This window comes from Halichoeres trimaculatus, unplaced genomic scaffold (assembly GCF_033239565.1).
Source record: "Halichoeres trimaculatus isolate MK-OKI-2021-1 unplaced genomic scaffold, fHalTri1.1 fHalTri1_scaffold_23, whole genome shotgun sequence".
NCBI lineage: Eukaryota > Metazoa > Chordata > Actinopteri > Labriformes > Labridae > Halichoeres > Halichoeres trimaculatus.
Window position 1 is genome coordinate 1806817 of NW_027437201.1, and position 16943 is coordinate 1823759.

The following is a 16943-nucleotide window of genomic DNA, read 5'->3' on the forward strand; positions in this document are numbered from 1 at the left end:
CGCATTTTACCGGTAAAGTGATCTGTGTGCTTTCACACTGCACACAGAATTAACAGAGAGTAGGTTGTCTTTATGTAAACGTGTTTCTTAAACAAGTTAAAGGAGCAGACAGAGCTCTGTTACCATATATTTAGGGTCCTCGGCCAAAGGCAGAGGACACTGTTTTACTGGAGTTATTACAGCAAACGTGCAGACACACAAACAGCTGTTAGAGCTGACTGACAGATGATCCAGAGGTGATCAGCTGATACCGCTCTTGTTAACAAAACAGTATGCCATCAGACTATAATAGTCTGATCAATCAGAGGGGACCCTTCACACATGGGGCCCTTAGGTGAGCCTTTGCATTAATTCGCATCTAGGTGTCCCAATTCTCCATAAGATCAAGGGGAAGAGCTACACAGCCTTTAAAACAGAGACAAACCAGGACTTCACTTGAAATCAAAGGGTATGACAAATTTCATGTTACAGTGGGCCTGTTCAGAAGTTACATAATATAGCTTCTGAACACTGTAACGTTAGCTTTTCATAGCTTAGCTGTCTCATCACTCCTGTAATGCAGTACATGGTAGTGAAGTTTGTTTGCTGTGAATGTGTCGCTCGAATCAGTTTATCATCACTTTGTAAAAATGTGTTCTCTTTGGAAGAGAAGAAACAGTCACACTGCCTACAACAGCCAGTGAGCGTCTAGATCAAGGGTCACCAACGTGGTGCATGTGGGGCCCTGGGTGCCTGCAAGAACCACTTAGGGTGCCCGCGAGGCATGTTCCAAAAAACAGCACTAGTCACAATGGAGCTCCTTACTACCACCATTGTTCTGTGAATCATCAATAATAATTGTGAAATGAGTGATATTGACATGTGAGCAGTCTGTTCATGATTCTTCACTATGATTAATGTACAGAAAGTTTTTATCTGACAAGTAGCCCTCCATGCCACGCATTTCCAGTGAGATAGCCTTTAGTCTCAAAAAGGTTGTTGACCCCTGGTCTAGGTGATGACGTAGTGGAAATCGAGTAGCGTCTCGTTTTTAAGAGATATTTTTTCAGCCTTTTCCCTTGACCCTTAAAACAGATGGCCAAGGGGAAGGGGTAGACTGAGGGGTAAGATGAAGGGGAGGAGGAAAGAGTGACAGTTGTGTTGGCCCTAAACCTGCAGAAAGCACATAGTTATACTCTACTCATCATGTGGAGAACACTGAAAATGTTGAAAATCTGATGAAATGGGGCAAGTGAAATGAAAAATAGTTTGTTTTTGAAGAGGGGAAAACTTTTACTCAATAGTTATTCAACTTATTGTGGGGTTTAAAATGTACTGTATATCTCTTTTCTGAATATCTATATAATCAAAAAAAAAACTGTCTTTGGTTTCACCTGTTTATTTACTGTTTTGGGTGAATTCAAAGTGTGGGTCAAAATGACCCACTACATTATCAACGTAATTTTTTTTTCAACATAATTCAAGGGTTAAAGTAACATCCCCAAGTGAAAGTGTAATCCCTGAGCTGGCAGAGTCATCTGGCTGTCAGCCAACAGTCCCAGCCTCCGGCTGCTGAGCCTCTGACACATCTGGGCAGGAATACACATGGCAGACTCAACTGTGTGGAGGCAGAACCATCATTAGCACATCCGTTTGTGTCTGTCTGTTTTTTCATCTTTGTATTTTAAATCCACAGCAGGGGCTTCTTAGAGGTCAACAAGGCTAACAAACTAAGCTAACGGTTCACAGCCTCGACAGCAGCTCTGTGAGACTTAATATTGATTTTGTCCCTGGAGCTTGTGCGTCAAGCAGCTACAAATAGCCATTTTACTCTTTGTGTATTTGCACACAAACGGTTGCTCGTTAGCACTAACTAAGAACAGCTGGAGCTGAGGAACCATTATTAGTCTGACAAACAGTAGTTAGAAATAAAGTTGGAGAAAGCTTTGAACAAGTGGAAGATGTGATTTGATTAATGTTCTACACAGAAAATGGTGTCAGATGCTAATTGATTCCTTTGAGATTTGACATCATAAATACCTCTGTCAGAATATAATAACCACATGAAATAGGATTCAGCCCCTGGGGAACTTTAATCTATGTATAGAATTTATGTATACCCTCTGTTCTCTGTGGTTTGGACTGAAAGGGTTGGGTTTGTGATTTAAAATGGATCACATGACACGAGCACTTTTGTCTCTTTTCTTTAATTTGCACTTAGAATAATAAAAACAAAGATAATCTTGGACTTTGTAGTTCCTTTGGCTCCACGTGATCTGATTTGAAGTGACCATCAGTATCAAACATATGGTGTACAGGTCAGCTTTAGACTCTGACAGCTCAAATAGGAAATCAAAAGACCCATTTCAGCAGGTGGGGAAGACCCTGACTGATGGTTTGTCGGTGGAGGTGCAGAGTGTTTGTTGAGAAGCCAAGTATGTGAGAGGTCTGGGTGGACTGCATGGTGAGACATTAACCCCTCCTTGACCCCATAAGAAGAGGATTTGGACTTAAAGTGAGGAATCTATGTGAAAGGTGAGATATATTTCTCTTTTTACTCACTTTTTCCCTTTTAAATATACAAGAGGCCTCTCTCACTCACCGACCAGCCTTTAGAAGTACCGCTTGTCGTGTGCATGTGTGTGTGTGTGTATAGGCTGGAACCATGGAAACATGACGGACACACAGAAGTATGAGTTTAACTGGGTCCCTGTGTCTGAAGGTGAAGTCATTCCTATGGTTCAGTCCTTTCACAGATATAGTTATGGACAGGTCATACAAATTCACTTTGAGCTTCCTCAGAGTTTCAGTGTTTACCTTAAGGGCTCACACAGCAAAATGAAAACAGCTCAATACCCTATGCATCATTTGTTCAGTTCTGCCCCTGTGGCAAAATCAATGAACCCGTTTTTATTTACATAGCACCAAACTACAACACCCTTACACTTTGTAAAATAAATACTAAGACAGCATTAAGTACAAAATGAGAGTAAAGCATAAAACAGAATTTAAGTAAATTTTCAGATATGTGCATCCAAAAATATGAAGACCCTAGCCCCTGGTATTTTCAATTCATTTGTTCAACCAGTTGCAGTTGGGGGATCATTTTCATGTTGTTGTTGTTTTTTGTTTTTGTTTTTTTTGTGAAGGAAGCTGTTGTTAGGTCCTGCCTGTTGTAGTAGCTCTGTCTCTTTTCTCTTATTTTCACTGAAAACGCAACATGGTCTCATCTAAATGGAAGGCCAAAACGCAACAAAATGTTTGCGGAATTGACCGTTTTCGGCGTCATGTAAACAGGGCCTTAGAAACAATCCCTGTCACATCATCACCTCTAGTCTCTCTCTGGCTGTCTTAGGCAGAGCGACTGTTTCTTCTCTTCCAAAGTGAACACGTTTACAAAGTGATGATAAACTGATGTCAGGTTAGGGCAACACATTCACAGCAAACAGACATCACTACCATGTACTGCATTACATGAGTGATGAGACAGCTAAGCTATGAAAAGCTAACGTTAAGCTAACGTTACAGTATTGAGTAGCTATATAATGCAGCTTCAGAACACTGTAACATTAGCTTAAAGTTAGCTTATGGAGCTGATGCAGGTCCTGAATGCAGCTTATCTGTCATCATTCATGAAATACAGTTTATTGTAGTGAAAGCTGTTTGCTGTGAATTTGTCACCCTGTTCTGACATCAGTGTAGCTATTATTAGCTGTAGCTGTCGCAGCGTTAACTAGATCATTATAATGAGTGATTTCAAAATACAACCAAAAATTCAAAACATGGCTTATAATAACGTGGATGAGCAAAGGACTGGATATCTGATTAAAAAAAATATCCATATCATGGGAACTCTGTCATTCCCCTTGGTTTGTCTCAGTTTCAAGGACTGTGTAGCTCTTCACCTTCACCTTACAGTGAACTGGGACACCACTTCACTAGATGTGTACAAGCAAAAACAAGGGCTACGGGGTAGAAATGAGATTGGCCCTTACTATATTATTCTATTTATATACTCTTGAATATTTTGCACCATAAACTTTATACTTGGATTGTCGACGTGACTCTGAATTTCCCTTTGGGGATTTATAAAGTACATTTTATTCCAACCTATTCTTATCTGTAATGTTCCATCTCAACATGTTTTCTTCTCTCTGCTTTATTTTCATTTCACGCCAAATCAGTGAAAACCATTGTTAACTGTTTTTAATCAACATTTGATCAATGTTCCAGTTCTGAGGTTGTTTTGTAAACTTCAGTCACAGTTCCAATTGTGTGTGTTAGCGTCTTGTGTACTTCACTCTTTTAGTGTTGCTTTAGAATATAAAAAATTGTTCAGTGCAGAGAGCACTTTGCTCACAATTGCTGCAAACCCTGGCTCCTGTGAGGATAGATGCTGTGAGGAAATGATGAGGAAGAAGAGCTGGAGTCGTACAAACAACCAGAGTTCATCAGTCAGTGTCCAATGAGGAGCTCTCCCTCTCTTTGCTCCTCTGTCCCTCTGAAGTGTAAATGTGCTCTAATTATTTGGTTAGTTAGTGTTGAGGGGGAGGGTCTGTCAAACAGGGGCAAACATATGCAGACTGGGGGACGCCCCCAGACCAGAGTGTATATTAGACCCTCACTATTAGGCCGTGTAATCCACACCAGCTTCACCCTCCTCATCCTCACTCTCCTGCTGGGTCCCAACCTTTTTTCTTTTGGATCCACCATGTGGGGACAGATACTTCTTCAGGGCACGGTGGTCCTATGGCTGGTGCAGGCAGCTCACACCGGGGGTAAGTGGATGCAGAGGTGATGGCCTCAGCCAGGAGCCTGTTACTAACTGAAGCCATGCTCTGACTGTGATCCCCTTCTTCACTTTTTATGGTTAGTGATTTGTCAGAATAATGAGGTGAGGAGGAGGAAACTGATGGATAAAGATGGGGACATGGGGTGTTAGGAGGATTGAGGCGTCCAAGAGAGCAGGAAAGTGCATGACACACGTTTACTAAAGTAATATAGCATCAAAGTTAATGTGAGCCATTAAATACTGAAACAATCACTTTGTGAGATGACATTTTGCCTGAGACACACCAAGACAGGTCTTACAGGGCCTCCTTAGGAAAACAGATGCTGTGTGTGATACAGTGTCTTTAAAAAAACTGGATTATGTCTGGTAGACTGGCACCAAGTCAGTAGAGCTGATTTGATGTTGCTCTCTGAAAAATACTGATTTGTCTTCTGATCATCATTTCTGCTTGACAGTGGACCCCTCTATACAAAAATACCTTTACTAGTCTAGGTTGTAATTTTCCCCTGCTGATTACACTAATCCACTGTGTAATTTAATCCTCATGGGTCACTTTAATCAACTACTTTTTGAGGTAAATAGAGGATAAAAGTGTCCTCGACCAAAAACTTCAGTAATAACTAAACACGTTTTTTTTCTCCTTATTTTGCTAAAATGTTCAATTAACTTTAGTCCCAATAAGAAAATAACAAATATTCACTAAATATTTATTATTTTAACCCTTGAACTGCCCATTTGATGACAGGATGTCACCATTTTCATTCTGAAAAATAAAAGGTTTAGAACAAACACTAAAAGAGTTATTTTTCATACAATAAATGCTAAGGGGCTAGAGAATTTTCTTTGGGATCAGGCTAAAACATACATACTATTAGTAAAAAAAATAAATAATTTGATGCAGTTGTTTTTTGTTTTGTTTTAATTTTAGTGTCAAATTTTCTACATTTTTTCCCACCTTTTTTTTTTTTCAAATCTTTTCATTAACTTCAGTCCTAATTAAAAACACAAAACATTTAATTAAAAAACGGGTAAAATGGAAAAATTGTCTCATCTAATAGTAAACAGTTCACAAAAAAAAACTGTTCTAATTTTCTCCAAAATGACATCTTTAAATTAGGGAATACAAGATTATACAGTATGATTACTGTGCTTTTAAAAACAGCAATTATTGTGTGACTAAATGGGATATTTTCATCTTCCTATGTTTTTAAAGGGTAGGACATTTAGAATCAGACACTTCAAAATAAACAGATAAATAAACAAATTTATTAATAAATAAATTATTAAAATTGCATCAAAAAACTTTTTAGTGCTAATCCTTTGTTTGTTAAAGCTTGATATTTAAAAAATATCCTCAGCCCTACAACATTTTTGATGTAAAAATAAGTACTCACTTCAATGGGCATCTAAATGATAAAAATAAGTGAACATTTGGTGTTTAAAAGAAAAAAAAACTGAAGTGGGTCAAAAGAGCTGAGGAAAACAAACAAGTAAAAATATTGAACTGCTCTGTTTTTATAGCAATTTTTCTGGGAGAATTTCAGGCAGCCAACTGATAATTAGACACAGACAAAAAAAGCATCAAAATCAATTCTTATTTCTAATTTTTCTGTTTTAGCCTGATGTAAAGAAAAAAGTTCTCCAACATCAATTGTATGAAAAATAACTTGTTTTAGGTTGTTTTCATAGATAATACTATAATATACTGAAGATGACTTGAGAAAAAAGTAGAAAAAAAATCAATTAAATATTAATCTGTTATTATTTAGAGAAGTTTTAGAGGACATTTTTGTCCTCTGTTTACCTCTAAAGGTCATAAATTTGCTCCCAGTGTATCATGGACCTTAGACTCTTTTAGAATTTCAAGATTTTTCATGAAGAAAAAAAAATACTGAATATCATTGCATATGGAGAAACAAAAACAAAGTTACAGCTAAAAATCACCTGAAAGGACAAAAATGTCTCTGGCTACCCCTGAAGGTTAGAAAATATAAATGTTATCCCTCAGATTTTCACAGGGATGCTGTTTGGTTCAGTCTGTAGATTTGAAAGAAAAAAATGTGGAGTCTATTGTCAGACCATGTTTATGGGAATTAACATGAAGTGCAGAGAACCTGCTGAAATCCTGAAGAGCTGAAAAGAGAAAAAAAGAGAAGCTGGATGTCTTTCACATCCTCAGGTTTGCCTGTCAAATTTCAAAGGATCCTGTTAAAGTGAAATCTCTGAAACACTCCCCACACAGCTGGACTCTGTGCTCAGCCGTCCCCAAACTTTTCTTGTGATGATGTGAAATGGCAATATATATTCTTTCCTCTTAACAGGCGGTCTCAGTTTGAGAAATCAAAGGCGACTCAGCTTTAGTGGCAGTGTGCATCTAAATTTAACATCCCTCTGTGAGAGGAGAAGAGAATAGTTCCACTGCATGTACACACTCACTCCTCCATGACTACACAGGTTACACCAGCTGTTTTCCAGAAATGATCAGCAGAATATTTGACTCACTCTGTGACTTAGCTGAAAATTCAGTAAACAGAGAGTGATACTACAACTCTGGTGAGGTAGGAAATGATGAAGGTGAGGAACGGGGTAAATCAGTTTTTTTTTAAAAAGGAGGTACAGTGATCTTTAACAGCCCCTTGGCTGAGATAATGAAAATAAACATCCCTGAAATTTGAAATTCAACTTATATTTGCAAAATTATTTTTAATATAGTCTTTAGTGTAGATTAGGGAAACATATACTTTACACTTTAAAATGAATTTTAAATTTAGAAAAACATCATGGGGCCATTCAGTGTCTTGGTTATTGTGATCATCTTTAGCAGTGCAGCCTTTGTTGTTAGACTATGTAAAAAAATAATCACATGAAGAATAAAGCACATTTAAGAATCTTTTGCAAGGATTAAATTATAATGTTGGTAACGTTATCCTGTTTAGAAGTTGTATCAGTTACTGTATGTGACCAGGCACACGATTAAAGACAGAAGAAGTCAGGAAACCCTTTGGTCAGGGAGAGGACTCTTCTTCCAAGGTGCTGACAAAAACAAATTCACAGGTTCAAGGAGAGGCAGGAGATGTGTATCTTTTAATTCAGTGCTGCTAAGATTCTCAATTTAAATTACAGGAAAGCAGAAACAAAGTCAGTTATAACAATCCTTCATTTCCACAGGTTTTATATTTATCTCATAAAAGTACCAAGACAGGGAACCTACTGCGCAGAGATTCTATCACCAACCCTCGTAGATATCACCCCATGAGCTTCAACACTGCAAACAGGCACTACAACTTAGGGCTGAACAATTAACTAAATTACAATACAATAAACTGAAACCAACAATCTTCACTTTATTCTGTATGTTTTGCTACTCTGACTGACAACTGGAGGTAAAAAAAAAATTCATAGTGTTCCTTTTTCTTCTTCAGTTAAAAAGTGACATCCACACAGAGGGGAACCCTCTGGACCTTCAAGGTATTCAGTGAAGGCCTAATAAAAAATATAGAAAGAATTTTTGTAATCCTAAATAATTATTTCATTTTGTCTTATTTTGTTTTTATTTATTTATTTTACTCAATGAAATCATAGCAATGAGTTGTATTATTTTTTATAAGCTTGTCCTGGCAAACAGTGGGTTAATATAACTAAATGGAAAATGGACCAATCACAATTTTTCTTTTGATGGTATCTGGGTAAATCAGTGACACGTTCTGGCAGGCAGGGCCTTCAGTAACTGCAACGAATGCCTGTGTAACTCAAGCGAATGTGGACACAATTTGACAGTGACAGCTGTCTTAGCCAATCATATTTTGTTAAGTTGTGGGCGGGATCATTGCCTGTCATGTTCCGGGGATTCTCGAATACTTAATGGTTAAGCGCCGAACTGTAGCTGTGAGTGAGTGAGGAGAAAAGAGAAGATCTAGTTAGCAGAACGTGAAGAGAAATGGCGGAAAGCAACAGATAAGACTGTGTGGTTGCTGGATTACTTGAAACTCTGTTTTCAAGGCTGTCTTTTGAAGAAAAGCTTGAAATTGCGCTGCGCATGCCAGCTCCAACCTGGTCTAACCTTGGTGCAGGGCGGAGCGCACCCTCCGCAGCTGTAATTTGGTGACAAGCGCACAGAGGCAGGTTTCCAAAGTGTCAGGCACATTTTAATGCAATAAACAATCACAGCAATCACTATTTAATGTAACCGTCTGAACCAGCATATACATTTATATCTATATTAACTGTCCGTCACATCTGATGTCAGATTAAAGCCGTTTGTCATAATGGAAAGTTAACCTGACGGCAGCTGGAAGTTTGATGCACATCTTACAATTTAACAATAAACACCCTTTACATCTGGTACTGAATACATATCTGGCTTCTCTCATTTCATTTAATTCAAAGAAAAAAAGGAGAAAAATGACGAGAAAAAAAGAGACAAAATAAATGTATGTTACTCTGGATGTACCTGTTATTTCCCATATTCCTCTATTTTAGTCTTTATTTTTAACCTGATCTAAAAAGATGGAGTACATTATTGTAAGGAGGATGAGGTGGAGACACCAGGAGAGTATACAGTATATCACTAAAGGTACGCACAATTAAGCACAAATTTGTGCTTATGCACTGTTCGTGAATGAGGCCCATTGTGAGCATAGTGATTGATTTTAAGTTGATTTTTTTTTCAATTTTATATCTTAATTTTTTAATTGTTTGAAGTTGTGTTAGGTGTTGCAGTGTTCAGGCACATGATAAATTTGTAATCCTGCAAAACTATCAATATATTGAACTTCCATGTCACATGATTCTGGCTATTGTTTTTATTTTTTTGATTGTTTATTGCCACGTGTGGTCCCATGGTCCTACTGAAGGCCCAGTGGCTGGGGCCATGGTTCGCCACTGCATCCACATATGTTGACATATTTCAATGGCTGAGCCATTGAAATATGTCAACATATTTTTTGACATGTGTGTGTTGTTTCAGGATATGGGGGATATGGGGCTACATCTGGAGTTGCCAATGGACAAGGACCACAACTTAATGGTACACTGATCATATCATGTGGTTTTTTTCCTGCCCCGTCAGAAAAATGAAGGTATCATGTTTGTTATAGATTTATAGATTTCTGTAACGATGATTGTTTTTAGGCAGGAACGGTGGGGGCATTGGACGAATGCTGATGCCGTCTAAAGGTGAAGTTACCATCACAGCAGATTTACTTAGCCATTCATTTCCAACATTTTTAAACTGAAGACTTCTTTCTCAGGTGTGGGTCAGGCCATGGGTGCAGGGAACGGATATGGAGGGTACCCAACAAAGGGCATGGGTGAGTGAAGATGGCATCACACAGATCTATTAAAAAAAGAAGAAGAAGAAGAAAAAGGCAGCACATAATCTGTGTCAGGACTTACACTGAGGAAATGTAATGTGAATACCTTGTTGGTCTGTCTTCAGGCTATGGTGCTGCAGCTGGTGTCACCAATGGAGGAGGGCTGAAAGGTAGGTTAATCCTCCAAAGTGTTGATGAGGAAAGAAGAGCATGCTGGGAGTTGTTCATAAGGCTTTGGAGTAACAGCTGGTCAAAGCAGCAGACAGCTTGGCAAACCACAGGGAACGTTTCTCAGTGTGGGTCGATTTTAGGTTCAACACAAAATGAAACCAGCAGGTGGCAGCAAAAGCTCAAATTTGATGCCTTTAACTCCAGGAAAATCAAACGATGCTCCTCTTTTCCCATTCTGAAGTGAATCTTCATAAATCTCATTTTTTTGGCTCTTAACTAGAACATCTTTAACCTTACATGTTCCTCTCCACATATTGTTTGTAATCCAGGCAGGCATTCACCACATGGAAATGGAGCTAACTCTAATGGTAATAACTTTTACACCAGTTTTACCCAGTGAAAAACAAACATTGTAAAAAATAATCTGTTTATTCTGACTCCATAATATAGAAAGAGGCACTGTTATCTCTGTTTCAGGACATGGAGCTCAAGCCGGCCCAGTCAATGGACAACAAGTGAAAGGCAATGATATGACACACATGTAACAACATGAAGCATCTTTGTGTTCACACAAACAGAAACACACCAGATCTAAACTTTAAGACCAGTAAATGTAAATCTAAGAATTTAAGGAAAACAAATGAGGTAAGCAATTTATAGCAAATAACGTTTAGAGTGAAATAATCTGCTCATCAGCTGATACGTGGATCAGTGTGATTTCCTGTCAGGTCTTCTCTCTGTCATGTTACCTCCTGATGACAAAGGATAAAAAGCTTTTTCTCTCTGAATGTGGTCGGATTGTTGAGCTGCATCCGCAAGACCTCTCACAACACGCCATCACTGCTGAGGTTGGATGCAGTAATACAGACATTTTGGATTTCTTCAAAGATCCTGAGGGTTAGGGAACAAATGAGTCCAGAGGTAGACCCAAAACCATTTCACCAGAGCTGAGATGAGATCCAAATGAAGGCAGTTACTGGAGCCGACTAAAGCCCAACAACCATCAGACGCCATCTGAGAGAGAAGAGATGTAAGAACAAAAAACGTCTTCAAAGGCCTCGTCTCCCTCAACACCACAAACTCTCCGTTTGGACTTTTTCAGAGAGCAGCAAACATGGGACACTGAAAGGTGAAGAAAGTATGATTCTCTGAGGAGAAAAACCTGAACCTTGACGTTCTGATGGCTTCAACATTACTGACATGACCAGGAGATCCCACTGGAGATGTTTTCACGGCGGCACAGTGGAGGGGGCGCCATCATGATCTGGGCTTTTTCCTTCAATGGACCAATGGAGCTTCAGGTTGGTCAGGGGCGTCAAACGGCGGCTGGCTCTGTGGAGATGTTGCAGGGGGCCTCCTTCATGACTGAGGGCCCTGGTCTGTGTGGGAATGACTGGGTTTTTCAACAGGACAACGCTGCAGGTCACAATGGGCGCCTGACAAAGGACTTCTTCAGAGGAATCCGCTCACTCTTTGGACCATCCTGATGTTCCCCTGATCTAAATCACTCTGACAACATTTGGGGATGGATGGAGAGGGACATTTACAGAAATGGACATCAGGTCCAGACAGTGGATGATCCTCCATGAAGACATCTTCACCAGTTGGAGCAATGTTCACACAGCCTCAAGGAAACACATCAAGAACAGTGGAGCTCCTCATCACTGAGTCCTTTGGTTTTATGGGGTTTGGGGGGCTTTCCTTTTTAGCTGTGGTGTTAAACTTTTGATCAGCTGATGAACAGCCTACTTCACTTCAATTGTTTGATAAATTGCTTACAGTTTTTTTTTTCTCACTTCCATTTCTTCTTGTTGCAAACCCTACCTAGAACTTTTTTTAAAATCCAGCAGAAAAACACTTGTTTTTTTTTTTTGCAATTTTTTATTTTTTTTTGCAATTTTTCAACTGGTCTGGAAATTTTAATTAGATCTGTGTAAAAAAAAAAAAAAAGACTTAAATGTTTATTTTCATTTATTTATTTTATAGGTTATGGTGCACAAGCTGGTGGATACAATGGACAGAAGGTCAAAGGCAATGGTAAAATGATCTGACTGTGAACTTAACAAAGAGTCTGAGTCTGCATTCTTAAAATAACATGGGTGCTCTGAAGTAGAGCAGTCATCTGAGGGATTTTAAACATTACTGACATATTTCAGTGAGCTATCAGAAGCCCACCACAGGTACCACAGGTCTTTCTGTGCTTGCGTCCTTTGTTGTCTCCTAGGTAACGGTGCCTCAGCTGGTGTGGGGGGTGGAGCAAAACCCAACGGTGAGAAACCCTGTGATTAAAAAGAAATTCTTGTAATGGTTTCCCTTCAGTAAATGATGAAGATGTGTGATATCTTTCAGGTCATGGTGCTGCAGCAGGGGGACTTGGGATGAGCAGCAATGGTAGTGTAGTCTTTGTAACATTTAGCAGTGTCTGAAGCCACAGGGTTGGGATGGGACAGTTTGACTAAGACCTTGTTCACATGTTGCCGGGCATTTTCAACAACAAATATCCCCCCTGATTTTTTTTAATAATACTTTCATCCACAAGTACTCCATGACGCACGCCAAATCCATATTTGTCAGTGTTTTTCAGACATGAAACCTGTGCCAGCCAATCAGAATGAGCCCCTGTCAACCCCTGTGACTTTAAGAAGCAAAACCTCAGCTCACCAGCGTCTACATGAAACCATGAATCAGAGTTTTCCAAAATCTTCACTTTGGCCAGAGTTTTCAGAAAACATAGTTTTTAGTGATGTAAAGCTGTGGTTTTGTGTGGATGACAGGACTAAATGTACAAAAATATATACAGGTCAGATACCCAGCTATGTGTGGACATGGCCTTAGTCTGATCGAACAGGCCTCTAAATAATTTAAAGCCTTTTGTTGGTGTTGTTGTTTTAGGCATGTGTTGTTAGTGTATGCACTAATTATTCTTCTTGACAATTACTTGCAGTGGATAAAATGCACTGGTTTCTCTGTTTCAGGATATGGAGCTAAAGCTGGCCCAGTCAATGGACAACAAATGAAAGGAAATGGTATGACACACACGACTTGTTTCATTAACTTCTGTATATTCACAAGAATACACGCACAAAACAACTTCCTGTTTAATGTTGTCTGTTTTAAAGGTTATGGTGTCCACGCTGGTCCCATCAATGGACAACAAATGAAGGGCAACGGTATGATGGTTAACAAACACAGGCACCTACACAGTCGTACACCGAGGGACAACACAGTTCAGTTTCAGTTCTCTTCCCCTCACAGGTTACGGTGCACAGGCTGGTGGATATGTTGGACAAGCAACTAAAGGCAACGGTATTTAAATGTGATAGATCATGCATGAGATCAAGTTGACAAACAAACAAAACCTTTGAGGGGTTTTTTTTGTTTGTTTTTGTTGTTTCATGAATCATTTGTCAAGAGTTGTGAAACTTTTTCTTCTACCTGTATTTACAGGTAACAGTGCTGCAGCAGGTTCACAAAATGGATTTGGAACTAAAGGCAATGGTACAGTAGTCCCTATGGCTTTGTCATGGTTAAAACAAAGGGTAGAAATGCATTCATGAAGTGAGGACATGTAAAGAAGTGAGCTCTGTTTCCTCTGTTGCAGGGTATGGAGCTCAAGCTGGCCCAGTCAATGGACAACAACTGAAAGGCAATGGTATGTTTGTCACTTTGGGCATTGTTTAAAAAATATATACATATACATACATATATCCATTGGATCATTCTTCAATTTTTTAACCTGACTAAATTTTTTGTTAAAATGTCACAAAAACACCAGGACTAGAGTCTTATCTTATAGACAGCTACATGTTACACTGAAGTAGGGATGCACCCATCCAACTTTGTTGGATACTGGTACCGAAATGTGGGATTGGGGTATCAATCGATACTGATAATGATTGGTTACTGGTGTTAAATAATAGCCTGCATGCTATACTGTGGGATAAGACTGCTAATATTTTTGTAGCAGGTCCCAGCTAGGTCTCAGCTAAACAGATATCGGCTGGCAGGAGTGCCCTGTAAATAGTAGAAAAATCGAACAGGAATCAGAGAAACAGGACAACTGTTAATCCATCACCATTCAAGCGGATTATATTTAGTCACATATTCATTTCAACATTTAAGTGCAGACTTGAATTATTCTCTGTATCTCCTCTTCTTTATAATGAAGCATCAGTTTTTTCACATCTGGATAACATTTAATGTCTGTTTCCACATAAATGTCTTTTTTTCACATCTTCCACCACTAAACACATCTAAATCATTCTCATGAAACATAAAGTAACAGCTTTACTTCAAATCATGTTATCTGTCCATATCATTAACAATGTGTGCACTTATCTGTGAAAACACACTACATCTTTGTCCTTCGTTTTAAAAGTACCCCTGCAGTAATGGCACATTTTGTAAGTTTTTACTTATCATATGAGAGAAAAATCCATTCTGCAGTCAAACAACAGAGGTCGAGTATGATGTGCATGAGATCAAGTTTACTAACAGACTTGTAGTTTTTTTGTTTGTTTGTTTTAGTTGTTTCATGAATCATCAGTCAAGGCAGAGCTGTGAAACTTTTTCTTCTACCTGTATTTACAGGTAACAGTGCAGCAGCAGGTTCACAAAATGGATTTGGAACTAAAGGCAATGGTACAGTAGTTCCTATGGCTTTGTCATGATTAAAACAAAGGGTGGAGTTGCATTCATGAAGTGAGGCCATGTAAAGAAGAAAGCTCTGTTTCCTCTGTTACAGGGTATGGAGCTCAAGCTGGCCCGGTCAATGGACAACAACTAAAAGGCAATGGTATGTTACTTTGGGCGTTGTTTAAAAAAACATATACATATACATACATATACCCATTGGATCATTCTTCTTTTTGTAACCAGACTAAAATGTTTGTAAAAACGACACAAAAACACCAGAACCAGAGTCTTATATTGTAGACAGCTACATGTTACTCTGAAGTAGGGATGCATCCATCCAACTTTTAATGTCTGGATACTGATACTAGTACTGATTTGTGGGATTTGGGTATCGGTCGATACCGATACTTATTGGTTACTGGTGTTAAATAATAGCCTGCATGCTATACTGTGGGATCAGACGGGTAATGTTTTGAGTAAAAGATAAAAAATGAGTACATATGGAATGACTGAAGTTGCTATTTAAACTAAGAGTGTTAAAATGTTTAACAGTGATTTGGTTGGTTGGCTTCAGAACTTAGAGAAATTACTCTTTGATGATAACATTTTATACCCTATAGACTAAGTCACAGTTTTTGTTGCTGTGTTTTCCTACTCTCAAGTACCATCACCTTTTTTTACCTGCAGGCTATGGTACTGGACCTGGTCTACTAAATGGAAATGGAGTTCAAACTAATGGTAAATCTGCAACACCTGGGTCCATATGTATGTCTGACCGTTAGCACGGGAAACAGACTGTTTGTATTTACGGTGAAAAACAACTATGACAGAATGCATAAGCCAGGTTAACGGCCAAAGGAGTGTTAGATTTAATGGAGGTATACCCCTCCACTATAGGTACTAATGGTAGGATAACTAGGCGCCGAGCGCTGTTTTCACCAATCAAATGAGCGCCTCTCCTCGCCTTTAAATGCCCTGCGGCCGAGGCGCAGCGTCTGATTGGTCTGAGTGATCCCCAGCACCACGGAGAGTGTGCTGGAAAGACCCGAGAGCGGAGACGGTCAGAGCCGCTGTCCATGCAGCTGTTTATTGTTTAATTGTAAGATGTGCATCAAACTTCCAGCTGCCGTCAGGTTAACTTTCCATTATGACAAACGGCTTTAATCTGACATCAGATGTGACGGGACAGTTAATATAGATATAAATGTATATGCTGGTTCAGACGGTTACATTAAATAGTGATTGCTGTGATTGTTTATTGCATTAAAATGTGCCTGACACTCTGGAAACCCGCCTCTGAGGCTTTGTTGACGTGTGCACGCATGTGCACCTATCACCAAATTACAGTTGTGTGGGGTGCGCTCCACTTTGCGCCGGGGATAGACCAGGTTGGAGCTGGTGAGCTTTCAGCGCACTTTTTTGGCACAAAATTGTCACTGTGCAAACATGAATCTGCTGACACCTCCCCCAGGTGCGCCGTCAACTCCCCCGGCACGCAGTCACACCCATCTCTGTGCAGACGGTTTACCAAATTGTCAAACTGGCAGCGCACAGCGGTGCACAGCATGAAAATAACACTGCACAGGTTGCACCAAGCTTGCGCCCCCTGAGCTGCGCCACGAAATTAGAGCCCTATGAATTTGTTGATTTGGGGTTTTCCAGGAGGTTCCTTTGAATTACAGTGCAATTTGCACTTGTGTCCCTTTCATGGTGTAGTTAGTTGACTGGCTGATTATTTGCAGTTGTGAATGCGGCTAACGCTGCAGCCAAATGGGCTGTTCCATAACAGAATGTTGGGACTAATGGTCCCATTTGTTTAATGGCCAGACATGCATACGGGCCCAGATCTCTTAAACACTGGTTTAAAAAATGTAAACACAAGTGCTGTGACACCTTTTTAAAATGATGACCTTTGGATAGGTCAAGGAGCTGTGGCTGGACCAACCATCACCAATGGAGCAGGATCAAATGGTAACAAATTAAAATTAATATGCACAACATGTTCATAATAATGATATGAGCAGTGAGTTCATATCAGAAGTGTTTCCATATGT

General features: G+C 39.4%; 1 protein-coding gene across 1 annotated transcript in view; it reads left to right on the forward strand.

Annotated features, from left to right (window-relative positions):
* The first annotated feature begins 4555 nt into the window (after positions 1–4555).
* cmn (calymmin) overlaps positions 4556–16943 on the forward strand; it is a 33927-nt gene continuing 21539 nt past the window's right edge. The window contains exons 1-15 of the mRNA XM_074663765.1: positions 4556–4757; positions 9738–9797; positions 9902–9946; positions 10021–10080; positions 10209–10253; positions 10584–10622; positions 10732–10781; positions 12240–12291; positions 12479–12523; positions 12604–12645; positions 13230–13280; positions 13510–13560; positions 13702–13746; positions 15577–15627; positions 16810–16860. Coding sequence (XP_074519866.1) covers positions 4556–4757; positions 9738–9797; positions 9902–9946; positions 10021–10080; positions 10209–10253; positions 10584–10622; positions 10732–10781; positions 12240–12291; positions 12479–12523; positions 12604–12645; positions 13230–13280; positions 13510–13560; positions 13702–13746; positions 15577–15627; positions 16810–16860 — 889 coding nt within the window. The remainder of the gene's footprint in view (positions 4758–9737; positions 9798–9901; positions 9947–10020; positions 10081–10208; positions 10254–10583; positions 10623–10731; positions 10782–12239; positions 12292–12478; positions 12524–12603; positions 12646–13229; positions 13281–13509; positions 13561–13701; positions 13747–15576; positions 15628–16809; positions 16861–16943) is intronic.